At 41.4% G+C, this 25,080-nt stretch overlaps 1 protein-coding gene and 1 long non-coding RNA gene across 4 annotated transcripts in view; one reads left to right on the top strand and one right to left on the bottom strand.

The window, feature by feature from the left end:
- Window positions 1–1,368, top strand: part of LOC115366174 (uncharacterized) — a 95,410-nt gene extending 94,042 nt beyond the window's left edge. Inside the window, exon 3 of the long non-coding RNA XR_003928819.1 lies at window positions 1,091–1,368. This is a non-coding gene — a long non-coding RNA (uncharacterized LOC115366174). The remainder of the gene's footprint in view (window positions 1–1,090) is intronic.
- On the bottom strand, window positions 258–24,872 carry LOC115366166 (centrosome and spindle pole-associated protein 1-like). 3 transcript variants are annotated; one of them, XM_030061474.1, is made up of 30 exons: window positions 24,744–24,872; window positions 23,553–23,679; window positions 23,316–23,385; window positions 22,694–22,797; window positions 22,198–22,263; window positions 20,714–21,066; window positions 20,247–20,330; window positions 19,957–20,057; window positions 19,595–19,691; window positions 19,321–19,378; window positions 18,495–18,769; window positions 17,579–17,697; window positions 16,584–16,725; window positions 15,989–16,112; window positions 15,103–15,141; window positions 14,181–14,328; window positions 13,661–13,789; window positions 11,316–11,428; window positions 10,820–10,969; window positions 8,154–8,297; window positions 7,347–7,460; window positions 6,770–6,836; window positions 6,409–6,535; window positions 4,775–4,914; window positions 3,941–4,069; window positions 3,568–3,608; window positions 3,371–3,431; window positions 2,716–2,825; window positions 2,460–2,625; window positions 258–734 (listed from the first exon to the last, which is right to left on the bottom strand). In XM_030061474.1, exons 2-30 carry the CDS (start codon window positions 23,649–23,651, stop codon window positions 508–510), a joined length of 3,597 nt encoding a protein of 1,198 aa, XP_029917334.1. In that variant the 5' UTR covers window positions 23,652–23,679; window positions 24,744–24,872; the 3' UTR covers window positions 258–507. The 3 variants fall into 3 exon arrangements, with proteins under 3 accessions (XP_029917334.1, XP_029917337.1, XP_029917336.1); XM_030061477.1 differs by lacking the exon at window positions 24,744–24,872 and adding an exon at window positions 22,893–22,908 and having other exon boundaries at window positions 23,553–23,591; XM_030061476.1 differs by lacking the exon at window positions 15,103–15,141.
- Window positions 24,873–25,080: the final 208 nt, after the last annotated feature.

Genomic DNA, 25,080 nt, shown 5'->3' with positions numbered 1-25,080 from the left:
GGATTTACAAAACGGTTTGTTGCAGTATGAATTGTGGGTAAACTGTAGTAAACGGGCCAAAAATAACTGGTATGGTCCTCACTCAGAACTGGTCCATAATGACATGTGCATATGGAACATAATTAGGAAAAACAGTGTTGTTGTTGTTGTTGTTGTTTTTTTAAATACAGAATACTGGACAGTCAGCAAAGTGATACTAGTAGATTTGAGAATGTGGTGTGTTGTCAAACATAATCAAATAAAACTCACAATCCATATCAATGAAAATATAATTTATTAAATTAGGAATAAAAATATTAATGCCCATAAGAAGAAGACTTCAGTTTTCGTTGTCAGGATTTGAAATTTGGAGGGTCTTTGATATTGTAAACAATGATACCAAAAATCAGTGCATACTAATTGGTATCATTTCTCAGCACTAAGCCCTGCAGACATTCATATCAAGCATCTTCAGCGAAGCCATAAATAAAATCATACAAAGACAGAGGGGGATATTCTGGGTAGAAGCTAGCTGGGAAAGGTGGAGGGACCGTCCCAGTCTCGGGAAGTGGAGTCCTGCATCAGGCGTTCCCTCCTTGATGGGCCGCCCATAAAACGTTTCAGCGTGTCCGACGTGCCCGGCCGCAGCCAGGTATCTGTGGCAACCGTTTCCTCAGAGCCGTGGTGGCTAGGATGGTGAAGAGAAATCTGGAGAGGGGCAGAGTTGTCTTCATCATCGGACATGTCTCCTCGTCCTGGACAAGAGCAGGAAAGACAGAACAACCTTATAGTAGTGCTTCAAATAGTGCTAGAGGAAAAAAACATAAGGGTCAAAGAGAAAGGCAAAAATTCCTATGATCCCATTTACTATACAATATTTACATGGTACTTTTCTTAGTTGGAATTAGAAAAATACATTTCCTCAGCCAAAATGCTCTTGGGTGACGAAAAGGCATGACTTGCAACACTGCACATAAGTTACCCAATATTTTGAAGCTACCCTTCAATACATGTAAATGATGTACAGTTAGGTCCTTAAGTATTTGGACAGTGACACAATATTCATAATTTTGCCCTTGTACACCACCACAGTGGAATTGCAATGGAGTAGGGGAGACCGGGGCTGGTTGTCACACTTTTTACTCTTGTGTGAATTGCTCATCATCTGAACATATTTCAATAGTCATTCCTACATTAAATGGAAGCTTAAGGTCTTGGCTTGAAATGTGTATCCCTTTCATTTTTCAAATTATTGTAACAAAGCGGTAATTAACCATCAAAGACACTCTGACACATTGTGACAACCAACCCCATTACAGGGTTGGTTGTCACAAGGTATGGGGTTGGTTGTCCCTATAGTTATCAATGGGGTTTCAGTAAAAAAAAAAATAAGTGATTTAAAATAACAAATAACTTTTTAGTTTTTTAAGCTAGAAACACCAAATATGTTTTAAAAGGAATACTAATAGTACTCATCAATGCCCCTTGTCTTTAAAACATGAATTTGAACCAGGTGATTATTTTTTTGAGTTGTCTGTAATAATAGGTGAAATTAAGGAATGTACAGTGCTGAAAAAATCTAGCCTTTATTAAAAACAAACATTTCATGAATGCAATATGTACCGTACTAAATATCAGAGGCCTTCATGATGTAGATTTCCAGCTGCTTTTCTTGGTCAGTACCGAAAATCTAATGATTTTTGATATAGCCAGTCCTTAGCTGTGCTGTGTATGCTTTTGCCTGCTATTTTCACCTCCCTCACAGCCTTGAGCATAACATCTGGTGGCATGCTGCCCCTGTCTGTCTTCCTTTTGAAGTTCCTGACCATTCTGCCAACAAAGAAACAGTTGTATTTGAAATCCATAGCTGAAAAAACATTTGTTACGCGTGTGACAACCAACCCCCAGAGCAGTGAGACAACCATCCCCAACCAACCTCTTGACAAACATTTTAAGCTAGCCACCACATGGCTTTAGCTAGATAGCTAAAAGCTGACTCAAATCAAAGCTATTACCTTCGACTTTTGTCGAAGTATTTGATTTTTAATTGACCAATAACCTACAAGCTTTTAATACAAAAACAATACCAACATAAAAAATTACTCTGACCCATAAAAATCACATAATATCTCCTCACCTCAATGTTTTGTGTTTTATCAACAAGATGACCAGTGCAAAATGAGCAGGATGTCAGGCCAATTGTTTGATGTCAATATCACGTTACAGCGTCCTCTAGTGTGGCTGTAATAAGCAATGAAACAACCAACCCGTGTGACAACCAGCCCCGGTCTCCCCTAATCAAGACGTGACTGAAGTACAGACTTTGGCTTTACTTTAAGGGGCTGAACAAAAATTTAGCATTAACCGTTCAGGAATTACAGCCAGTTTTATACACTGTCACCCCATTTTCAGAGGCTTAAAAGTAACCGGACACTTGACTGAAAAGCCAGCAACATCAAATGTTGTCGACTGTGTCGTACCTGCTGTGTTGCCATGACGATTGAGAGCGATCAGCCTTCTTGACCTATAGCGACTCCTCCCATCTCCATTTGTGCCCGCCTCACGCCTTAGCCTGCTCCCTGATTGGTGGGAGTAGCTATCTGGGGCTCTGGGGCTGTCAATGGGCTCCCTGGAGGCAAGTCGATCCTAAACCAACCAGGAAAAACAGAGGATGATTTTAGTTTCCTTAATAATTATGTATGTAAGGGAGGGTCTCTGGTGTGGATGGGTAAGTACCTGGGGGGGCTGTGCCTGTTTGGCTAGCCTCCTTCTCTCCCTGGCCGACAGCTGGGGGGTCCTCTGTGGCTCTGGGGTCGCAGGCACTGGAAAGGCATCACCAAGCGGCTCTGAGGAACCAATACACACAAACAAAATGACTCCCTGGTTGCACAATTGCACAAACTCAGAGGAAATGTTGCACTCCATGTTGTTTCCCACACAGCAAACCCGCCACAAGAAGTAAAATCAGGTCAGTCAGTCAGGGTGGAGATACCTCACTCCTACACGCTTACATGCTACCACAACCTTACTAAAGTGGAAAGCACCACAGGTTAACTTCTAACCAGCTCTTTCCATTCATATTTATTTCCCCAATTCAAATCTCCATGGCATATGACATCCTCCTGTAGTGCATGCTGACCAGCTGTTCAAATCTGAATGCAGACGGGCAACAGCAAATGACCTTTGTGTCAGAGAAGAAAAAAAAAGTGTAGAAAGACAAATGCCTCATTTGTTTCAGCTCTGTGTTGTAGCACTGCAATAGTTCATGTTTTTCACAAGGTTGGAAGGTTGCGTGGCGTGAAAAAACTCAGGTAACCAGTCAAGTGCGCTGACTTCTATGATGAAAGATGAAAAGACATTCTATACTACACACAAAGATCATCTGTCTTACCGATGAAGGCGCTCTCTGACTCCAGCAGAGAACCTCTGGAACAGTCTCCTGCCCCACTCCTCTGGAATAAAAACACAACACTGCCTTCACAATCTCACTCCATTAGTTACACTGATATACTCTGGTGTTTCTTTAATAAAAACCAAGGGTATGGCAAACAGAGGGTGCGATGTACAACCTCTTCCTTTTCAACTCACCAGATAGTGATTTTGCCGAGGTGGGGACAGGTCCAAATAATCTGCAACACAAGGAGAGAAACATTTCCTTTCCCACACTGCATCTGCACATTTTTTAAGAATAAATGAAGCTCATATTTCATTGGAACCTGTGCATTTTGGAACATCTACATTTTGGAGGAAAGTTGCGGTCATGCCACCAAAGACAAAGTATATTTTGGTAAACTAAAAGTTCAAAAGTTAAGTCAAAAAGTCCTTGCTCTAATACGTTAGCAATATTCAAAATTCCTTATTTAAAGGTACAAGGAAGCACCTTGGTTGTTACTAAGCTCTTCTTCCACAGCAAAATTTATAATCTATCAAGTAATTTATCTATAATGCAGTGAGCTCTAACCATCCTGGGCGGTTGTCCTCTGGCTGCTGAACTGGCGGTGTGGTTCCTTGTAGTCCCACCTTGTCCTGTTGCCCACTCTCACCTCGTCCTGCTTGGGAACGTCACTGGAACCCGCCCTGGATTCACCATCTGACACAAAAACAAGTATAATGTGATGCAGTGACTGCTGCTTTCAACGCTGGAAATGCTGCTGAGTTCACAAACAAAGCGTTTCATTTGTTCTTCTTCTGAGAGATGAGTGCCACTTAGTTGCCACTTGTAATTTTCCATTCCAAGTAAGTGGCAGCTGCATGTACAAAACAAAATGAAATCACCCAATCTTTGTTTTGAAGTTTTACCTTTAATTTATAGTCAATGCTCTTATCTAGAATTACTTCTGTGTAGTGAGTGATAGTTTGGTGTTTTGCTCAAAATGTCCATCTTAACAAGTCATTTACTCTCATAATAAATGTTAATATTTTATTAAAACTAATGAAAAGTTTTGCCTGTGGCGTCGGATAATCCAAGTTTTCTCCACTGTGGTTTTATTCAATATCTTGAAACAAAAGAAAAAAGCAAATGATTGCCCTAGTATCAACAGACAGCCAGACAATTCTCAAAACAAATAATCTGCTTTCGAAATAAATGCAGCACTGCACTGGCATACTTTTTCTCCACTTGAAAAATAAGATTTTAGGACTAAGGATGATCATGAATGACTTGTTAAGATAAGGATGGAGTGCTGATGGACACACTGGCTTTAACCTTTTGACTACAAACCAGTTTCTCTATAACAACTTGACAACACTGTTGCTGTTTGTTCTCGCTCAACTAGATGGTGTGTGTCAGTCTTACCAGGCAGTTTGAGCTGCAGGGAGTCATGGATTCGCAGCAGGTTCCTGGGCTCTGCGCTGCTGGAGGCGGGCCTTCGGACCGGAGCCTGAAGCCGCAACCTGGCCATGTCAAACACATTCAGAAGGGGGCGCTCCTGATGTCTGGACACACACACACAAAATTGTTATTAGCAGTTTGCTTGGTACAGAAAATTATTCTTGTAAAACGTAAAATGAAAGTCTACAACTACATAATAATTTATGGTCAGGTGTGTATCAGACTTTGTTTGAGTTTACAGATACTGATTCAGGCTGACACAGATATCTGTAAAAGGTCTGGTGAAAACAGAGCAAGAACAATGCCAGGGTTAGGGGCTGCATTCTCACTGGGGCCACCCACACATATTGTTTTAAAAACACAACTTTATTCCCTGTAAAAAAAAAAAAAAAAAAAAAAAATGCACACAGGAACATTTTGGAAAATATCTCTGTATGCAAGAGAACGCACAAGTTTCCACTATATAAGCAGAGCAAAGAGGCTGAAGAAAAAGCACCAAGCCGTCAATTTGAAAAGTGAAAACTGCGGAAAAGTGCGGTGTGAGCACATCAGCTCACACCGCTAGTGTCCATCAAATACTTGATGCTGATGCTTGCTGTGACCAGGTGTCAAAAGCATCTCAAACTAGTGAAAAATCCAATCCTGTATCTCTTGCTCTATTGTATCCATTCTTCTTCTCACTGTTAAATGGACATTTTTGTGACTTTGTAAGACTTGCCTTATTTAGATCTTGTTGTGGCTTAATGTATTTACCATTTAAGTCTTTAGTAATAGTAATATTCATACACAGTCATGTGCAATGTACTAATGTTTGCTATGATGCTGAATAACATCATTTTCATTCAATAGTACAACAAGATGAAGTATTTGATATTCTTGCTTATTTACCTTCATTATTAGTGGAAAACATGTTGCTTATCACCTTTACTTGTATGTACTTATTGTCTGCATTTGCTCTCTGTAACATAGTTTATTAGTCATTGATGTACATATTATACTGTGACTTGTGTGACCTATTTTTTTGGATAACCTACAGGTGTGTTTTGGGAGTTACCCTTTATAAATGCTCCTGACTTGTGTTCTTCATGTAGTGAATGATATTTGTTGGCTTACTTTCACCTGATGAGGGTCTGACTGACCGAAACACTGCAATCAAGTGCCATTTCCAAGTGTAGACTGTGCACAATCTTCCTGTTTTTCCTGCATTTCACTGCTTGGTTTTTACCCGACACGCCTGTCATACTGGGAAGTCCTAATATGTATGTGAAAACCCTCGTTCTTTGCAGTCATGACAAATCAATCAGAAATGTTTTGTTGTGTTGCTAATTTCTGACATGACATTCTGCACTCTTGAGTGTCATTAGCTGATTAGGCTCCTCACTCCTGTTTGTCATGGGCTGGGAACAGCAGGGGAAGCACAATGCTCAAAAACTGATGTGCCACGTATCTGAACAAGGTGTTAGTTTCACAGTATTGTAACGCACAGGGGATAAGTGTCCTTCAAATGGTAGATGTCACATTATATATAGGATGGGTTTATAATCATAATATAATAATAACAACAATAATAAGAGTTGATGCATCTGTCAGGGTCTTACCTGTCTTCCACAGGGGAGTCTAGTTCCTCCCAGTCGGCCTGCAACAGACGACCCTCCAGTCGTTTCTGTTCACTGCGCAGCTGTTGGCGCAACGCTGACAGCTCGTTGAACACGTTGCGTTGCTCTTCTGGAAGCATACAACATATAACTGGAGATATACTTACACTGTGGTTTCACTAGTAATACCAACTGCCAGCGCTAGCCTTTAAGTATGAGCTAATACTGATCCATTATGTCAGAGAGCATGCAGGTTTTCCTCCAAGAAGACAACATTCAATTTACTCATGCTGCAGCTTACAGCTTAGGGTTTAAACCTATAGGCTTTGTGACAGCTACCTCTGGTGTGTGTATGTGTGTATACCTGCGGCTCGCAGCTGGTTTCTGCAGGCAGGGACTGGAGGGGATTCGAGCCCAGACAGAGAGCGCTCCTTAGACATAGGGAATAAGTACAAAGAGAGAAAGCATTTCTTGTGCTTAATGTAAGGAAAGAACCAAGGAAAGTTTGTTGACTCAGCATGTTCTTTGCAGGAATAAAGATGCTGAACAAAAAAGAAGTCATAATATTTTGGTCCTTTGGTTGACTGATCTTTCCCTGCAACTCCTTCATACTTTCCAGGTCAAAATTCCAGACTCGTTCCAGACATTTGTTTCTTGAACTGATCTGAATGTGCTGGTCCATGTTCACTATGATGCCTGCCAATGTGTCTATAAACTAGAACATATCACTCTACAGGTGAGCACTGTTTTTCAGTTACATGAAAAAAGAGTGAGTCTGCAGCTACATAAAATGTGTAGACAAATGTGCGTTAGGACTGAACAGCATTTTTTACTTAAACATGATTAAATTCATTCTCCAGACTCTGCAGGCCTCTGTAGGGTTCACTGCTCTCTCTGTTTGTGTGTGTGTGACTGTGTGTGTGTTTGTGTGTGTGACTCACAGACAGAGGACCGGGAGAGCGTTGGCTGTCAGCAGTGGGAGGTCTGGGGGTGTACCGGTGTAGCCCATGTTTCCTCTGCAGGGTGGGGATTGGAGGGGAGGGCTCCCTGTGGGCCTGAAAACAGGCACCCGTTCAGTTACACACACACACACACACACACACACACACACACACACACACACAAACACATACAGTTAACTTACTAACCAAACACACTCTCAACCCCTAACACAAAGTCTGATTGTTTGAAGGTTGTGGCCACTCTTTGCCTTTGTGTTTGGATTTAACAGAGGCCTGTCATGGACAATGTTTGGACAGTGGTTACCAGTGGCAACAAGGGACACGACACAGACCAGCATAGCAGCAAACACAACTGTGTGCAATGTGTAGATCTGTAAGGGGAGCTTACACAGCTTCATCTTCATAACAAGACTTCATGACAATGCTTTGCTCTGCACTAGATCTTTGTCAAGGAGATCAAGGCTCTATTTTACACGACCAAGGGGCATGCCACCATGTTGTCATAGCAACAGTGGTCCAAATCTGTACTGGTTCCAGACTTTGGTGCCACTAATACTGAAGTCAATGCAATGCAAATTCTCCCTATATACTATTACACTCTGCCTTTTGAACCTTGATAGAACCGATATTAAACTATGCAACAAAACACACTTTATATAATGCAAACTGCTCTGTGGTGTGAATGACATTTTATCCAACATATCATATAGGGTTACTCATGCAGAAGTTGTGGTAGGTTACAGTGTAGATGTAGTGCAAGCAAAGCTGCTGTAGAAATAAGCTAACCTCCTCCAGACGAGCTTGCCTCTCCTTCTCATACTGTCTCCTCAGCGATGCGTTCTCCTTCTCCTCTGCCTCTTTCCTCTTCCTCTCGGCCTCTTTCCTCCGTTGCTCAGCCAGCTGAATCAGCTCCTCGTTCTTGGCATTTTGCTGAGAAAAGGGGAGACGTTGTTATTAACAGGTCCTTAGGAAGACCACTGCCATTCTGGACTGTCCTGAGTATTTTCCATGGGAGGATAAGCTGCTGTCAGGCATATGCATTTCTTTGCTTTGGTGCTCAACAGGCTGAATACTACAAAGTAGCTTTTACAAACTGATGCAGAGTCTATCATTTGCTCTTTGTGTAAAAAAAAAAAAAAAAATCTATATGAAGTGATGCAATTCTAGTTCATCGTGTCATTTTCAATGCGACTGTGGTCACTTGTTTGATGTGCTTGGATGGCATCCCTGTTGCCCACTGGGCCTTGTTTGGTGACGGTGGATAATTGCCTGATTTGTTTGTATTTTTACCTGACTGACTGCAAAGCCACTTTCCCCGAGTGGGATGATTAAAATTTGAATTGACAAAACACCACTGAACACAGGCTTTCATTTTAACATTTCATTCTTTTCCAGACCTCAATCCTAGGACACTGAGGACAGAAACACGGTCATACAGTATGCACTGCAGACCTGTGCTTGAGGGTTTCCCACATTTACCTGGCTTGTAATTTCATGGACACTTAAACGCACAGGCCCAACAAAGATTACTTCCTATCAGATCCAAGGTCCTAGTTTTTAAATTCTGTCTGTGGTTACACTGAGAGCTGGGAGAGATGGCAGCAGACCTCAAGCCAGGTGATTAACAACAGAAGGTACACAAAAGCAACAAGCACACTAACATGCCAGCGGGGGTGTAGAGTTTGATATGGGGAGCAGCACAGTTACCAGCTTGTGTGAAATTTTTTGCATTTAAGGATTAAATATGGACATTCTTGCATGTTTTGCATCAACAATTTATGTGTTATAAACACTTTTCTATTTAAAATGCTTTCATTCAATCAGAGAACACCCTAAACTCTTACTCTACAATTAATATATCAGTACTGGAGAGATTAACCATTACATCAGCAACATATTCAATACAGGTTTGCCATAAAAGTCGAACATTTAAGTTTTTAGACTGCATTATTATACGCATGATTTCCATATGCGCAAATGCTCATACACATACCGATATCTCTATATCTACAGAAGAGTAGAACGTCTCATCACTGTTCCCTTTTCAGATCTCACCAGAAACTCGGTCTCTTCTTCTCCTGTCACCACTACGCTCTCTTGCTCCTAAAAATGTTTTATAGTGATGTCTGAGCAAAGGGCCCGAAATGCCAATATAGCCCATTTTAAAACTAAAGTATGAACTTTCATTAATTCTTCACATATCCATTTTAGCCCCCACCACACACCCTGCAGCTCTGAACTGACCCTGTATTTATAACTTACCTATTTTTGGATCTCACCTGAGATCCAGTAGCCCCGCCTGACTCTTCCCTGCTCCTGATACCTGAATTCTCCTAATGACACAACACTTAAAATAAAAGAAAGTAAAACTAGGCTTGGTAGGTGATTGGTTTTATTCATTTTGAGTTGTTGTCTATGTGAAAAATGATTGGAATAAGACATAAACCTCAGCATATTCATCACTTCTTATTTTTAAGACCTCACCTGAGACCCTGTCTCTTCCGCTCCACTTGTCATTGCCTTCCTGATCCTAAAAATATGACACGACTGCAGTGATGATGCATGTCTAAGCAAAAGGCCCGAAACATAAATGCTTCCCTTTTTAAAACTAAGGTATAAACTACCATTTTTTCTTGGTCATAACAAATCCAGCTTGTGCGCGGACCTCACACACTGCACCTTCTCCTGCCTCTACCCTGCTGCTTGATCCAGGGTTCACCAGATAAAATGATACATGATATTTTAAATAAATGGTAAGCTACCGCTTGTGTCACTTCAACCTCAACTGTCACCTGAACTGTTTTGTGTATGCTTGGTTTGCTTTTGCCTACACTATGCTTTAAAAAAAACAAAAAAAAACTACTTATCATCCCTGGACACTTTTATTGCTTTTTTGGGGTGGCACTAGCTGAAATTGACATTCACAGTTCAAGTAAAATGATTATAATTTTATTAGTATTATTTCCCCACAAAGTCATGCTATAGGACAAAGGACACTCAAAACAGATACAGGCTATCTTGGACATGGCAACCAGGTGGTGAGGAACAGCAGAGAAAGGTCAGCTGCATTTATGTTAGGCTACCAAAAGTTATTTGAATAATTGAGATAACTACATAACACAGGGGTAAATGTTGGCTCCATCATAAAAACATTACACTGAGGGGTATCACTTGGAAAGTTAGTTACTTTCACACTTGGAAACTTTAACTGTTTCCAATACTGGGGGGGGGGAATATGTGCCCCCTGCCATTCCTACACCCTTGCATGCCAGTATAAATACAAGGGAAAGGATGTTTAAAAAAAGTCTTGATCCATGAAAAAAACACATCCTTGCACACTTGAGGTTAACTACTCTGCAGTTTCTATGGAGATGTATGCTGAAATGTCAATTAAATAGAACACCCCCATGTGTTGCAACCCCGTTATTGAGCTCAGTGATTTAGCTCCACACCTCCATCTCCTTGCGTTTCTTCCTCTCCTGCTCCTCCTCGTACTCCCTCTGGATGCGAGCCCTCTGCTCTGCCAGCCTCTTCTCCTCTTTCTCCTCCTCCAGTCTGATCCGCTCTCTTTCCTCAGCCTTTTTACGACGTTTCTCCTCTATCTGCAAACAAATTCACATTAACAAGGCAACAAAGCCCCTTTAACCAGACACCAAAACCCCAAACAGCTTGTAACCTGAGGCTCAGAGGCTGTAAGGCTTAGGGCTATTGCTTGCAGGGCAGGAATGTCACTTATCTCTACCATCCACTAACCGTACCAACCATCTGTCCAGTTAATTGTAAAATAATTCCAACAAACAAACTATGCTCAACAAAAACAGAATTATATTCTTACTGTGGTAAACTGGATTTGATGAGAGTAAACCTTTGTCCCTAAATTCAAAATGACTTCAGAAAACAAGACCAGCTGCCTCTGTTTGAGGTAGCACATGCTGTTCAAAGCAATACCTGCTGTTTGAGGTAGGCTTTGTACTTGTCCTGCTCCTGGAGCTGCTGTTGGGTGGGCTGGTTGGCAAACACATTGCCTCTGGCAAACTGGGGGGTGTGTACATGGGTGAAACCTACACAGAGAGGGAAAGACAACAAACTTCTGAGAGTTGGACACCATTTGTAAAAAAAAAAAACAAAAAAAAAAAACAAAAAAAAAAAACCTTGTCTCTATGACATATTTCCTAATTTTTGTCAGTGGTCATGCAGCAGTAGCTAGGACCATCATGGCTGTTTTGAGGATGTAGCACAAATCTACCATCTAATTACTGCCACTCCGTCATAGTATCGTTAATTTCCCTTCTTTTTATTAGAATTGATTGGCTATTGAACCATTACTTTCCTTAATTTTATTTTACAGAACTTGTATGTATGACACAAATGGCGTGCTTTTGAAATGTAGTGCTTATCTCTTGATGTAGTCTTTGAGGAATATTAACTCCAAATGTGCTTGTGTTCAAAGTTTAGCACTATAAATGTTTAATTTTATCAAGGTTAGGTACTGTATGCATTTTGCTCTGTCACTTAAAAACAATGCAGGAAATCTCAGTTGTGGTCTCACAGCTATACTCATTTTCTCCCCAGTTTGGTTTTAGTGCCAGGCTTAAAATGTAGTGCTGGGCGGTATACCGGTTCATACCGAATACCAGTGTTATTTTTTTTTATGATATGAATTTTTCAGATACCCCAATACCGGTGTGTGTGTGTGTGTGTGTGTGTATGTGTGTGTGTGTGTGTAGCGCACATAACATTGGAAACAGCACGCGGACGGTAGCGCCTAGGGATGACGAAAATGGAAAATTTTCTTGGTCGACCACCGGGCCTCATTAATCGGTTTATTTCGGTTAACCGAGAATATTATTTTACTGTCTGTAAACCATAAAAGAATAACCGCAACAAATAGAAGCTAGCAGCGCTAGCACCGGCGCCATTGTCTTGCCCCGGACGCACACCACTACGTCCGCGACAAACAGAAGCTTGGCTCGTTTCTCCCGTAGATATCTATAATATCTATAATATAATTATAATATACTATAATATAATTATTATCGATATCTATGGTTTCTCCGGTCTGTCTCTACCGAGCTGAGCTCTGTGCGTAATGACGTCATCGAAACCCGGCAGAGCGCCCCGTCACCATGTTTACCGTATTAAACTGTATGTAAGTGCAAGAGCAACTTCTCCGCCTTCAGGAACAGTTGAAATTTTTTGATCGATAAAACCTTACAGTAGTTACGGTATTTACAATCTGACATGCGCATTTGTGTCGGCGACAACACGTTTGGACTAGAGTGCCTGTAGAGAGAAAGTGGCGACAACTCCGTTCACTCCAACGGTTCCGTTTTTTCACAGCAATGGCGGCGTAAGGAGACCCTCTCTCTACAGGCACTCTAGTTCGGGCTTAAAGGGTTTTTAACCGTCAAGATTATTCGGTTAAAGTTCAAACGGTCAACAACCGGTCAAACGGCCACCGGTTAGCATCCCTAGTAGCGCCGTGGGACATCGTTAGAGGGGGAACTGTTCTTGCAGTGGCACTCACTAAGCAGTGGGTACTGAAGAACTTTTACCAAAAAGAGGAGCTGTGTCGGCTGTTTGGAAGTTCTTCGGCTTCGAAAAAATCCGTCTGGAAAAAGCAAAGAAACTTTCCAGGCTACAGCAGCGCACTGGCTTAGCTTGTCTATTCAGAGAAGAGGTATCACTTCGGCTTATTTTTCAATCTATGTTATCACATGCATACTACTGCTCATTCATTGGTAGCTGAATTGTCTTGTCTATTTGATAAGTAATTCACATTTTTAAAATAATAATAATAATTTAACATATTGTTAAATCAGTCAAATGAGTCTGCATATTAATGCAAGTGGCCTTAAATTTGCATAATAAAAAGGTTGTGTATTTTGACTGCAACTATCATGCATTCTGATTCCTTCACTTCATTAGAATCATGAGTGCCACCTCTTTGCATCATTTTGTGTTGCCATGTAAACCTGTATTAATACTAGGGTGGACAACTTGGACATTAATTTCCAGTTGTCTGGACATTAATGCCCAGTATTCATTCCTCATGACAGTAAAATAGGTCATTCTAAGTTAATTTACTGCAGTAATTCTTCTCTAAATCATTAGAAAATGTGGTTAACACCCAGTCGTGCATGAAAAAAGAAATTACCATGATATACTGTGAAACCGTTATAATTTTGAAAAATACCGTGATATACATTTTTGGTCATACCGCCCAGCACTATTAAAATGTTCTGATGGTCAACCACTGGTAACTAAATAGAAAGGGAACAAGGCTGCAGTACCAGACACCCTGTCACTGGGATCGGGGTGCTCCACCTGGCGTGCCGTCATGGCAGCCGTGGCTCTCCTCTGCCACTGCTCTGGGTTGCTGTAGGCCTCTTCATTTTGCTTGTGCATCTGGTTGAGGTCAGCTGGCCAGAGGAAAAGAACACAATGATGTGTTTGTCAGAAAAAAAAAAAAAAAACACATTAAAATTAAACTGATAATTGTTATCTCTAGGGAGTTGAGCACAGAGGTGATCCAAAGTAGTATCAATGCCTTGTCTGTAAGATGCTAAAAGCCCTGGTTGACAACACAGACTGGATTATTGAGATTCACTGATCTTAAGACTTCAGTATCAGTTGTTGTATAGCTTCTTCTTCCCAATTTGTCTGCCATCTTGATTTTCTTTTGACCAGATTTTTTTTCTAACACAATTCTAGGTTTTATCGGACCTGCACAACAATGTCCTTATCCCTCACTTCTTTATGTCTCATCATTTATTAATGCAAATAACTAAAGCGGGAAACTCTGGGACCTACTGATGAGGTTTCCGGTGCTGTCTCGGAGTGGGGCCCCTCCGCCACCACGACCCCAGGGCTGGTGGTTCTTCATGTCCACCTCCAGCTGGGCCTCGAAGCGTTCCCTCTCCTCTCTCTCCAGACGCCGACGTTCCTGTCGCTCCTGGATCTGATCAAAGTGTTGAGCACAGCACTACTTCAACAATAATAGACTAAACTTTAAACTGTTAAAGTTTTTTTCCCCCTCACAACATTGCCTCAATACACCAGAGTACAAACTGCTAGGTTCATCCACTTTGTTGGAGTACAAATGTAACACAGATGCTGACAAATCCACACAGCAGGAACTGCTTGAGTGGTGAATTGAGAGAAACAACTTAAGGGTTTAATTTTCATCTCATCACAAACATCTGTTGACAGTAAATTGGATTGTCAATCATTTAGCAGCATTTATGTTGCTGATTTAGATGGCTCTGTGTTTTGTTGCTGCTGCTAATGTTTGTAGGGCAGAATACAAATAATACTTATAAACAGCACCAACACCAGCTATTTGTTTTATCCTTATCAAGGAGTCGTGATGTGCTAAACAAAACTTTAAGCACTAGTAAATACCAGCTATTACAATATAGAACCTTTGATTGCCCACTAGACATACTGTATGGTATGAGTGTGTGTGTTTGCGTGTCTGTGTGTGGAGACCTGAGGAGTTTTTCAGCTTCAATATGTATATATCTTAGATGAAGTAAAGGGGTGAAGGATATGGAAGATGGGGATGGGGCTGAGGTGGGAAGTGGGACTTGAAGCAAACCGTGATTTGCAGGATCTCACAAACAAGCTCCACTGCAGTTCTATCCACATGGTACAAAAGCCTCTACTGTGGGTCTAACTAGACTTACTTAAACTACTTTTTTTTTTTTTTGCATCTTAACTGGATCCATTTTACCTGGTCATAAAGCTTGCTCCCCTCACTCCTGAAGTCTTCCTGTCAACACATCACAGACTGGGATGCAGTAAAAGAGTCTATGCTTCAGAGTTAACACACTATCAGTTATTCACTTCAAAACAGACGCTATGGTTTCATCCTCACTGAAGAATACACCTTTTCCACAGCAGCCATTTTGATATGAAACAGCAGGTAAACACAGGTGTTACTAATGACATTAGCTAATTTTCCGTTCCATTTAAGTGTAGCCAAGCCTTTCCAGTGAAGCAGCATGAACAACAGCAGAACCCTGGATCTATCAGACCTAAATGGAACAGAATGTTAATTAATGCCATTAATAACAACTGTGTTTACCCGCTATTTCATGTCAAAATGGCTTCTGGGAAAAAGGTCTTTATGTATCCATAAGCAGGACTGTTGACACAAAAGTTAAGTTGACTTAAGGTGATTTTCCATGTCTGCATGTAAGGTATGCAAAACTGTCTATTTTGTACAAAAACTACACTGTCACTACACACAACACTCCAAACTCAGTACTCAGTGAAATCTGAAAACATTTTGCTTCTGAAAATGGAAAAATGGATCATCTTCATCTGAGGTTATAATGGGGTTCCCTTTGATGCTGTGTAATAGTGGTGTTTAGAGAAACTTTAGTTATAGCTCTATTCATCCATAAATTGGTCACATTCTGCTAATGCTAGTGAGGGTCACAGTATTTCCAACACTATTCTTTGGATACTCAGTGGGAATTAAAAACAGTGACATCAGCCATATACTCTGTGGAATATCATTAAGATTACAGTTCTTGGTGTTTTAGAGGGAAATTGGTTGTAATTTTGGTAATATCCCATCAGTGTTAGTGGTCTGTTAGTAAAGTTCGACCTACCTGCTGTTTCAGAGCCTCTTTATAGCTGAGCATTCTCTCCCTGATGGGTCTGGATCTCTCTGAAGGGAACAGCCCGGCTCCTGAATCGACGGCTGCTGCCTCACCGCTGGGCCTGCCTGGAGAGCTGCAGAATTGCACTGGTCAAATCTGGGCATCACCACTTTGAGCCCTCCGACCAAAATGAAAAATGACCATCAGCCACCAACTGCTGATAGATTTTGCCCAATTCTTCCAGCAACTCTCACTGGTAATGATTTACTGTTCCCATTCTGTGTTTATTTTCACACCATTGAATATTGTCATTGCCTTAGCTTTTTTTTTCGAAAGCCGAGTTTTTTGATTTAGCCAAGTCACACTGATTTACTTTGGACAAAACACTGTTTCACTAAAATGAGTCTACTAAAACACTCACATGTACTATACCGACAACTACATATAGGTTAGAATAACTTAGATTATCATTATAGTTACAATTTGCTGCCAAATTGACTGTTGTGCCAGACAAACTTAGCAGCCTTTGGATGGTGGCTGGAAGTAATTTTTCCACCCAGAGCTCTGATAGTGAACAGTAGACTTTAGTAGTAGATTTATTTACTGGGCTGGAGGTTCGGGGAAGCTGCTTCCACTATGCTGACTGTGGGGGCTGTGGCTATCCAGCTGGCTTGGGATGGCTCCCCCTGGTGGGATGTTCCAGTAGGACATGGGAAGGCCAGCACCAGGCACAGTCAGCTGCCCGTCTGGATAGAAAATAAAAACATATACAAATTCTGAAGCTGAATGCTGAGTGTATTCATATGTCAAGTCTACTATGTATATGTGAAGTGATACATAAGTTCCATCTCCACATTTTCTGTAAAACACTGACAAACCTGTGGCAAACGTTCTTTTGAGAAAATTTACTTAACAAGTTATTGGAAATTGGTGGCTATATCGATTTCATTTCTGTCTGATATAGCTGTGATTTTCAAAGTGTGGTCCAGGGACCCCCATGGATCCTCGAGGGTCTTCCAGGGGGTCCTCATGAAAATGAGGAATACTTAAATTTTATTCATTCAATTTCCAAACCGCTTATCCTCGTAAGGGTCGTGGGGGGTGCTGGAGCCTATTCCAGCACTCACTGTGTGGAAGGCAGGGGAAACACTTAAATTATATTTATATACTTAAATTTCACTATAATTTAATTCACTAGAAATTGCTGGAATGCAGAAAATGCAAAAAATGCATGAGGGATCATTTTAACATTTTCTTCTTTTTTTTGTCAGTGTTCTTAACAATTTGATGATTTGAAAAATATAATTAAATAAAAAGTTAAATAGTAGTAAATAAATAAATAAAAATACAAAATTTGCCCCGCCCAAAAATCAGAAACACCACAACAAACAGCAATTCGAATATTAGCCAAATAGAAAACTATATTTATAATTAATAAAATGAGAAAATGTATATGTCAGACTGACAGATTTCTTTTGTTTGAATGCTGAGGATGGATTCAGTCGCCTTTCACAAGCATTTCATACTGAAACGTAACCTAAATGCACAAAACCCTGCAATAAAGGATTCAACAAAAGTTAAGAAGAGACCAGCGCTTACGGTAGGGTATGCTTGGATCCAGGAGGTTTCTACTGCCATAGTAGTGATGGGTGTCACTGTATGGGTTCCTGTAGGCCTCGGCTAGTGTTGAAGGGGGGTGAGGAGCGAACAAGGGGAATCTGGAGACAGAAAGAATAAAAATTTATGTAGTAGAAGCCAACATGGTTGACATTTATTAAATCCCAGAATTTCTGAAGATCTTTTTTTGACTGTACTTTTGGTATGTGTTCCATATGATGATGCTGGTAGTGGCAGCACAGAATGACACTCATTGATCTAAGCCATACAACAAGCTGAACAGTATTTTACACTGCAACTAATAATCACAATATTACTGTCAAAAATGCAGTATCCCTTTATAGAAAGTTAATTTTTCAACAACACTGTACGTCAAATGACAGTGGGTCAATAATTCAAAATATGAGTAAAGTTTTTCAGCAATTAACATCATCGCCCCTTACTTTTCACAAATATTTGTGCAGATTCAAAACCTTCCAAGACCAGAAAATTAGCAAATATAATCTCCCATACTTTGTTTTAGATAATCCAGAGTTGCAAGACAAATCAACAATCTCAAACTGTACACACAGTCTGCTTTCTTCAAATCATGATGTAGCATAAATTTACTTTTAACACTATATGCTGGTAAAACCACAGTTGTACAAGCTTCCATAATACCAGCATCTAAATAGGAGCCATTTTGAAAAAGAAATACTGAAAGTAGTGTTTTGAGTGGGAGTCACACCAGAAATGAGCTCAGATCCTAGAACAAAAACTTTCGGTTAGAAAACATTTTTTTAGCCACTGTGTAACCTTGCAGCCAACTTCACAAAACATATCAAGGGCCAAAAACTCATGTGCAAAAAAAAAAAAAAAAAAAAAAAAACGATGTTGATGAGGTGACCTGGTGGTGTACCTGGGAGTGTCCATGGCTCTGTGGAAGTGTGGAGCAGCAGGCTGCCTGTAGGGGGACAGACCACCTCCGCCGAGACCTAGGGCAGCACTGTACTCCAACACAGGGGACTGGAAGGCCACATGGGGTTGCTCTGGAGGCGGCTTCTCTCCATCCCACACGCCGAGCTTCTCATCACTGTGGCGACCACCAGACGACTCGCCCTCTCCTGCTGCTGGAGGCTCCACAACCTGGGGAGCTTTTCTCCTGCTCAGTCCGAACTGCCTGATTCGGTCCGGCTGAATCATGGAATGGGGGAAATTTTATTAATCCCCAGGGCTTAGCTCTAGTACTAATTTGACTGTTCAGTTTCATTTGTTCACCTTACTTACATGATCACTCTAAAACCACAGGGATATTAGCAGGGCACCGTGACTCTGATTCTTGACCTTCTAACTATTGTAGTGTCTAACTTTGATGATTCAGAAATTCAAACAGTAATTCCTATTATTTTCAGCGTGGACCTTATGTTCCTAGTTTTTCTTATCATCATGAGTGACTGTCAACTTGCTCTGATGTGACATGAACACAGCAAAAGACCAGCCACAACTCAAGTAAATTAGGAATTGTATGAGCAATACTAACAAAGTATACAATTTACTGTTCTGACTAAAATGTTGTGAAAATTGTTCAGCAGCTATTTAAGGATATGTATAACTGCAGTGCCAATGATATTGCATTAAAGTTACTTTTGGTTTGCCTGGGTGAATTTGGAGATTTGTACTGGCCCCACTACAGCATTTTGGACAAATAAGCTGAAATGAAAATGAGTTCTAAGTTGGAAGTGTACCTGTTTCTCAGGGTCAGTCACTCCTGTGGCAGCAACTTTCAGCTCCAAATCTTTCTCCCTGTACCAAGAATACATACACACAGGGTTTTATGCACCATGATCACTAACAGTTTACAATTTTTACTGTAGGCATTCAACCCCAAGTCTCATCCAGGACAATGTACACAGAGCAAGTAGGTGTTCATATTTTGTTCAGTGATACGCAGCTCTTTCCGGGATGAACTCCGGCCACCCCTGGCTACAGATGAAAACACAAGCATTACTGAAGGGTCACCTCTTTCTGTTCCTGTGCTGCTCGGCTATCTGCTCTTGCAGCTCCTGCCGGTAGCGCTCTTTCCTCCTCTGCAAAGCCTCCTCTGCATCAGCAGCTCCTGGAGAGACACACCATTTGAAAGAGAAAATCACTATTTTGGGCGGGCTGAAGAAAAAGGTGACAAAGTCTCACCACTTTCCCAAATCTTACAGTTTTCATTCACTGAAGAGTTCATTTCCTAAAAGGATTTAAGTAACAAGCTATCCTTTCAAAAAACAACATAAGCTCATTCATTTTCCTGAAGCCAGTGTTTATGAAATGGTGGTCCTCTCCCATTTGGAAACAAACTCTTCGACTAAATAAACAAAGAAAGTGGATCTAACCTATCATTAGACTGGTGGCAAATTCAGCTTCATCCTTATTCACTGGCGTCCTAAATCTCCTGCCTCCTTTGATGCCCCCTGATGGATTCTGCCTCCTCTCCCTGGCAAAAAAAACAAACAAACAGGAGACATAACAACAGATAAAAACAAGAGAGAGCAAACAAGTTTTATTGGGCCAGACTTTGTGTGAAAGTTAGATTGAATCTAGGTGTTGTGCATGTTTATGAGGGAACATGACAAACCAAAGCAGTCCACTAGAACAGAAAGTAAAAGATAGGAAGCAGGCATACCTCTCATGGTTTGGTCCATAATGATTTGAATCTCCACAGTCATCAGAGGGGTCAACTCGTCTGTCTCCAAGCCTTCTCAAATCTCTGCAGGCAAGTGGAAATGAACAATGTGCAAGAGGTGACTGGCAGTTGTCATCATTTGTTAGCAGGAGCATGCTTACTTTCCACGTAGCATTTCATGTACATAAGCAAAACGTTTTCTGTGAGGGTGCAGTGAGAGTGTGCTCCTTCAGGTGGTGTGAAACAGATGCTTGTGGGAAGCACTGGAAAAAGATTCTGTTGCTGTGAGACTAATGAAAAGCTGTTTCTATGTCCTAAAACCGGAAATAATTTTCACTTATACATTGTAGTGTTCCGAGTGTTTTTCTGTCTACATGAAAGAGCAAATGAAAGCAGTGGTCCAAAGGAGATGGTTTGTGTTGGACACACACTCCATGCCCTATGAGCAAACAACTTCTCCCAGCTACCTGCCATCGGTCTTATTGGATCTTCTCTTCTCAAAGCCAGCCCCCATCCCCGTGAGTCTGTGCCTCATGTCCTCCATTAGCTCCAGCTCCTCTTCGGTACACTCCTCTTCCTCTGACTCCTGGTCCATCAGCCTCCCAAGCCTGCCTCTGTGCCTGGTAGCCAGCAACACCTCCTCCTCTTCTTCCTCATCTAGGCAGGAAGTCTTGCCCCTGGCCCGACGCAGTACTCTGTGCACCCCCCTCCTGCCCTCTGTCAGTGTGGCTGCATCCTTCCTAGAGGGAAGGTCCTGTTTGGGGCTGCGCTGGCCCTCAGACAGCAGCTGTCGGGGAGGAGGATGAGGGCCGTGATGCTCCTGTGAGGGGAAAAGTTGTTTTAAAGAGTAACTAACCAACATTAAGAGGCCACTCACACTGGCAAGTTTGATCCGCGCCCAAGCACGATTGCCCTTAAAATCCGGATTCTTTGACCAGTGTGATCGCTTTGTATCGTGCTTGAATACAGTACACTTCCCCCGCTCTGGCACGGTTGGAGGAGGTGTGCTTCTGCACGGTATGGGCGCGTACATGAGCACATGCACGGTCACGCACGCAGTGCGCGGATGTAAATCATGCAACTTTCCTCCTGCCTCTGCAAAACTGTTTAATGTGCACAGCGCGATTACCGGCGAATGGCCGCATTGCGCAATCAATAATCAACCATGTTGTCTGTGTCATTGTCCGTTGTGCTGCTGCAATGGCGTATAAACAAAAGTCGGTTAATAATGAAAGTACAGCAGTCTGTGTGCGGCGATCCGGCAGACCTGGTGCTGGCCGGCACCGCATCGGCACCGGCCGGCACTGGCCGTGGCACCGCGCGGTGTGCGGCCACCCTGTCACCCGGTCTGCCGGATCTGACAGGTGCCGCTCCGGCTGTCAGTTGGACGCTTTCTGAAGAAGGAGGAAGTTACCTCTGAAACTGTCAAGGTAAATAAACATCCCATGTCTGATTAAAAGGACCAAAAACGTTTTTTAGTTAAAAGGAAGACATGATGTATTTGAACTACATTTATTTATAATGATGTCGGGCCATGCCTGTTGTTGTCGTATTTCAACGTGATGACGTGCACACCGGGGGCAATCCTGCTTGGGCGCGTTTGGGAAAAAGGTAATGTGAGTGCAGGCCAGCCGGGGACTGGGGGGGGGGGATTTTGGCTTTAGCACGATACGGGCTCAAACTTGCCAATGTGAGTGGGCCCTAAAGCCAAATCTGTGTGAACTCTGCTATGCTATGGTTACCTGCCACAGAGATGTTTACATGCACCTTTGCAGAAATATGAAAAGTGGAATAAACATGACTTCATACTCCTGTAGTAAAGTACATATTGCTGAAAGACATCATTCTAACAAAGCTGGAATTACTAACCAAACAAGTCTCTTTGTCCTTTCAGAAACAAAATCTTTAAATCAAGTGATGTCCAGTGCTGTTATTATAATGCAACAGTTACCTTGTCAGGCCTCCTGTCTTCAAGGGAAACTGATGGTCTAGGTTCAACAGTGTCAAGATGTTTTTTCTGAAATACAAAATGATTCTTGATGCATTGTTCTTATTACTTCCGCAAGAACAAAACCTCAACAGAAAATCAACGTTAATTTAATGATTGGGCTAAAGACAGAACACAACGCTCAAAGGAACATTTTTTTTGTCACTGACACTGCTCTATCACTACATTCAACATGTTTCCGGTGCTTTGTCTGGAATCATTACTGTAGAAATGTTGGATTATCTCATCAACATTATATGTGAAATTTAATCTACAATATAATTGGCTTGAAGTCCCTTTTAAAGAAAAAGTACCGTCAATCTAATGTCTAGAATGAATGTGTTTCTTTGGCAGAACATCTGCAACCTGCACTAGAACCAGACCTGGAACACAAATTAAAAGAACTTTTGTGCACAACTGCTACTGCAGATCACCTGGAGATCACAGGAAACTTTGTCACCTGAGACATGTAGCGCCTGTAGTCCAAACGGAGCTCATGCTGCAGCCTCTGCTTCTTCCTCTCATAGTCCACTCCGAGAGGCAGACCCACACCGTAACTCTCCTCTGACAACACACACCATCAATATTAAATAGAGACACACAGTGAAGAGTTTGGGATCAAACATATTCCATTTGGGTGAGGAAAAAAAAACACCTACCCTTACAAAATGATGGCTGGCATGAAAGTAAAGCACATGATGAGTTACTGCACTATGTAAGTGGGAATATGACCTTTGCTTACAAATTACATTTTTTGAACATATATGTATATATGTTTGAAGGGGGCTCTTTAACATGGTGCTCTGGCCAATGAATTTCAAGTAATAAAATGCCTGTGGCCATAATTATTTTTTGTCATTTTTTTAGGTGGTGAAAATGAGCTATGTTGGTAGAAACTGCCCAAATATACAGAATGTATTCAGTCACAAATGAATGGAAAATTAAGTAATGAATATACGACTAACTGAATCAAAACAAATAAACAAGCAAGTGGGAATTTGGACAAATGGACAATAAATAAAGGCATAAATAGCATGATTATAGATCACAGAGTCCCATCTTATTGCTGTAATGTACTGTACCTTTCCCATGTGCTGCAGATTTAGGAGGGATATTCTCCTTAATGGCGGACTCATAAGCTCTGTGGGATTTCTGTCAATTTAGCAAAGAGGAAAAAGATTTGTAGGTCTCTGAGCCATTACACAGAAACACACACAGCACACAGAGATCTGTAAGAGGATGCATCATTTTTTAAAACAGTCAGGTTCTCAGTGTTGTGAAATTAGTTACAGATCCCCAAAAATTAAGCAAAGTCACACCCTTATTTCCATATAAGGAGGGTCTTGCTCCAGACTGGCTTTATCCTCTGCCACTTTCGCCTTCTGTTCCCTGATGAAGTGCTCCAGCTCATCATCCATCTCCAAAACACAACATTACACAACCCACCTGGGAACAAAAAATAGCATACGTACATTCATCAGCGGATCTACGCTCCAAATATACTACAACTAGACAGAACAAGAAATATCAGTGTCTGACATATGTAGCATTTTTGAATTTTTTAAGCAAAATAACATCATATCATTATAATGAGCCCTCACTTGACCAAATTCTTTAAGATAATATCATCTGAATCATTTCCTTGACTTCCTTCTCAAAGGTCTACTGCAATTAAAAAATAACAACCAATGTCACCTGAGAATACTGAATATGTCCTTTGAGCCTCTAAGTGCTGACAACATTTTTCCTTTTGTAAGGCAATGGCCTGTGCACCCCAGAGGCCAGAGGCTAGCAGGTTTTCATCAGTCACACACTCCACCACCTGATGTCACCAGCTGTCACCCTTTCAACCAGAGAGGGTGTAACTGGTTGAGGAAATCAGCTGTTGTAGTTTCTGCTTGTGATGAATATTTGCATACCCCTGATCCTCATGGTGTAAGGCTTAACACCACTTGAGTATGCTCATGCTGACGTTAGGTTAATCTGATACACACATTTAGGGCCTGCGGTATGAAACACAGATGCTTGCAGAAAACCTCTGCGTTCAACCTGCATTCACTCAGTATTACCACTACTATACACTAAACAGGCATGTGAGTTTTCAATTTGATGTTAACTGTAACTGGCAAGTCAGTGCACACTGATGCCGCCAAACTGACTGGTAGCACTGTCGCTTTAATTTTCCGTTGTCAAGCAACAACACTGAACATAACGCAAACCTCCCATCCCTTTTAGCTAACGTTAAGTAGCCTGTATTTGAATATCAGGATATTGACAGGTTAATATATTCGGTGTCTAGATAAAAATAGGTAGTGGGACAATACCTGGGTAACGTTAGCTGATTAACTTTAAATGGTAACGTTACGAAAAGAAAACCAGAAGCAGGTAAAGACAGTTAGGTTAACACCAAAGCTAAGAAAGCTAGCATAACTTCACTAGCTTCTCGGCTAGCTGACGTTAGCTGCCTAATTGACAGTTTTATCGTCGGTTGCTCCAAATGGAAAACGTACCATCTGAAAGATAAATCGACCCGGCGTGTCAAGGTTTGCTGGTTTCCAGCAGTTTTCCGTCGTTTTCAAGCAGAGATCAACACCGCTGTACCGGAGGCGACACAAAATATAAAAATGTGACACTTCCGGTTTAATCTTTTCAAAGTAAAGTGTCGCTGACGAACTTGGAGTAGTCCTCATCGAAGCGTGTAAATCCGTTTGTAATCCAATACTATTTAAGCAAAAATATTAGATGTTCTAATGTTGTCTGCATTTATTTTTCTGTTACCTGATGTTCATCTTAATATCTGAAAATGTGAATAGCTACCGATGCTCATTCTTATCCACTTCAAACCGG

Source organism: Myripristis murdjan, chromosome 10, assembly GCF_902150065.1.
Source record: "Myripristis murdjan chromosome 10, fMyrMur1.1, whole genome shotgun sequence".
In the NCBI taxonomy this organism is placed as follows: Eukaryota; Metazoa; Chordata; class Actinopteri; order Holocentriformes; family Holocentridae; genus Myripristis; species Myripristis murdjan.
The sequence above is the reverse complement of the archived record's forward strand: the minus strand, read 5'-3'. Positions and strand labels throughout refer to the sequence as shown.

Coding starts and splice junctions, on each gene's coding strand:
- LOC115366166 (XM_030061474.1), bottom strand. CDS start 23,651: ATGGATGATGAGCTGGAGCACTTCATCAGGGAACAGAAGGCGAAAGTG. Junction 21,067..22,197: donor AAGACAGGAGGCCTGACAAG/GTAACTGTTGCA, acceptor TTCCCCTCACAG/GAGCATCACGGCCCTCATCC. Junction 16,726..17,578: donor GGATCCAAGCATACCCTACC/GTAAGCGCTGGT, acceptor TTTTCTATCCAG/ACGGGCAGCTGACTGTGCCT.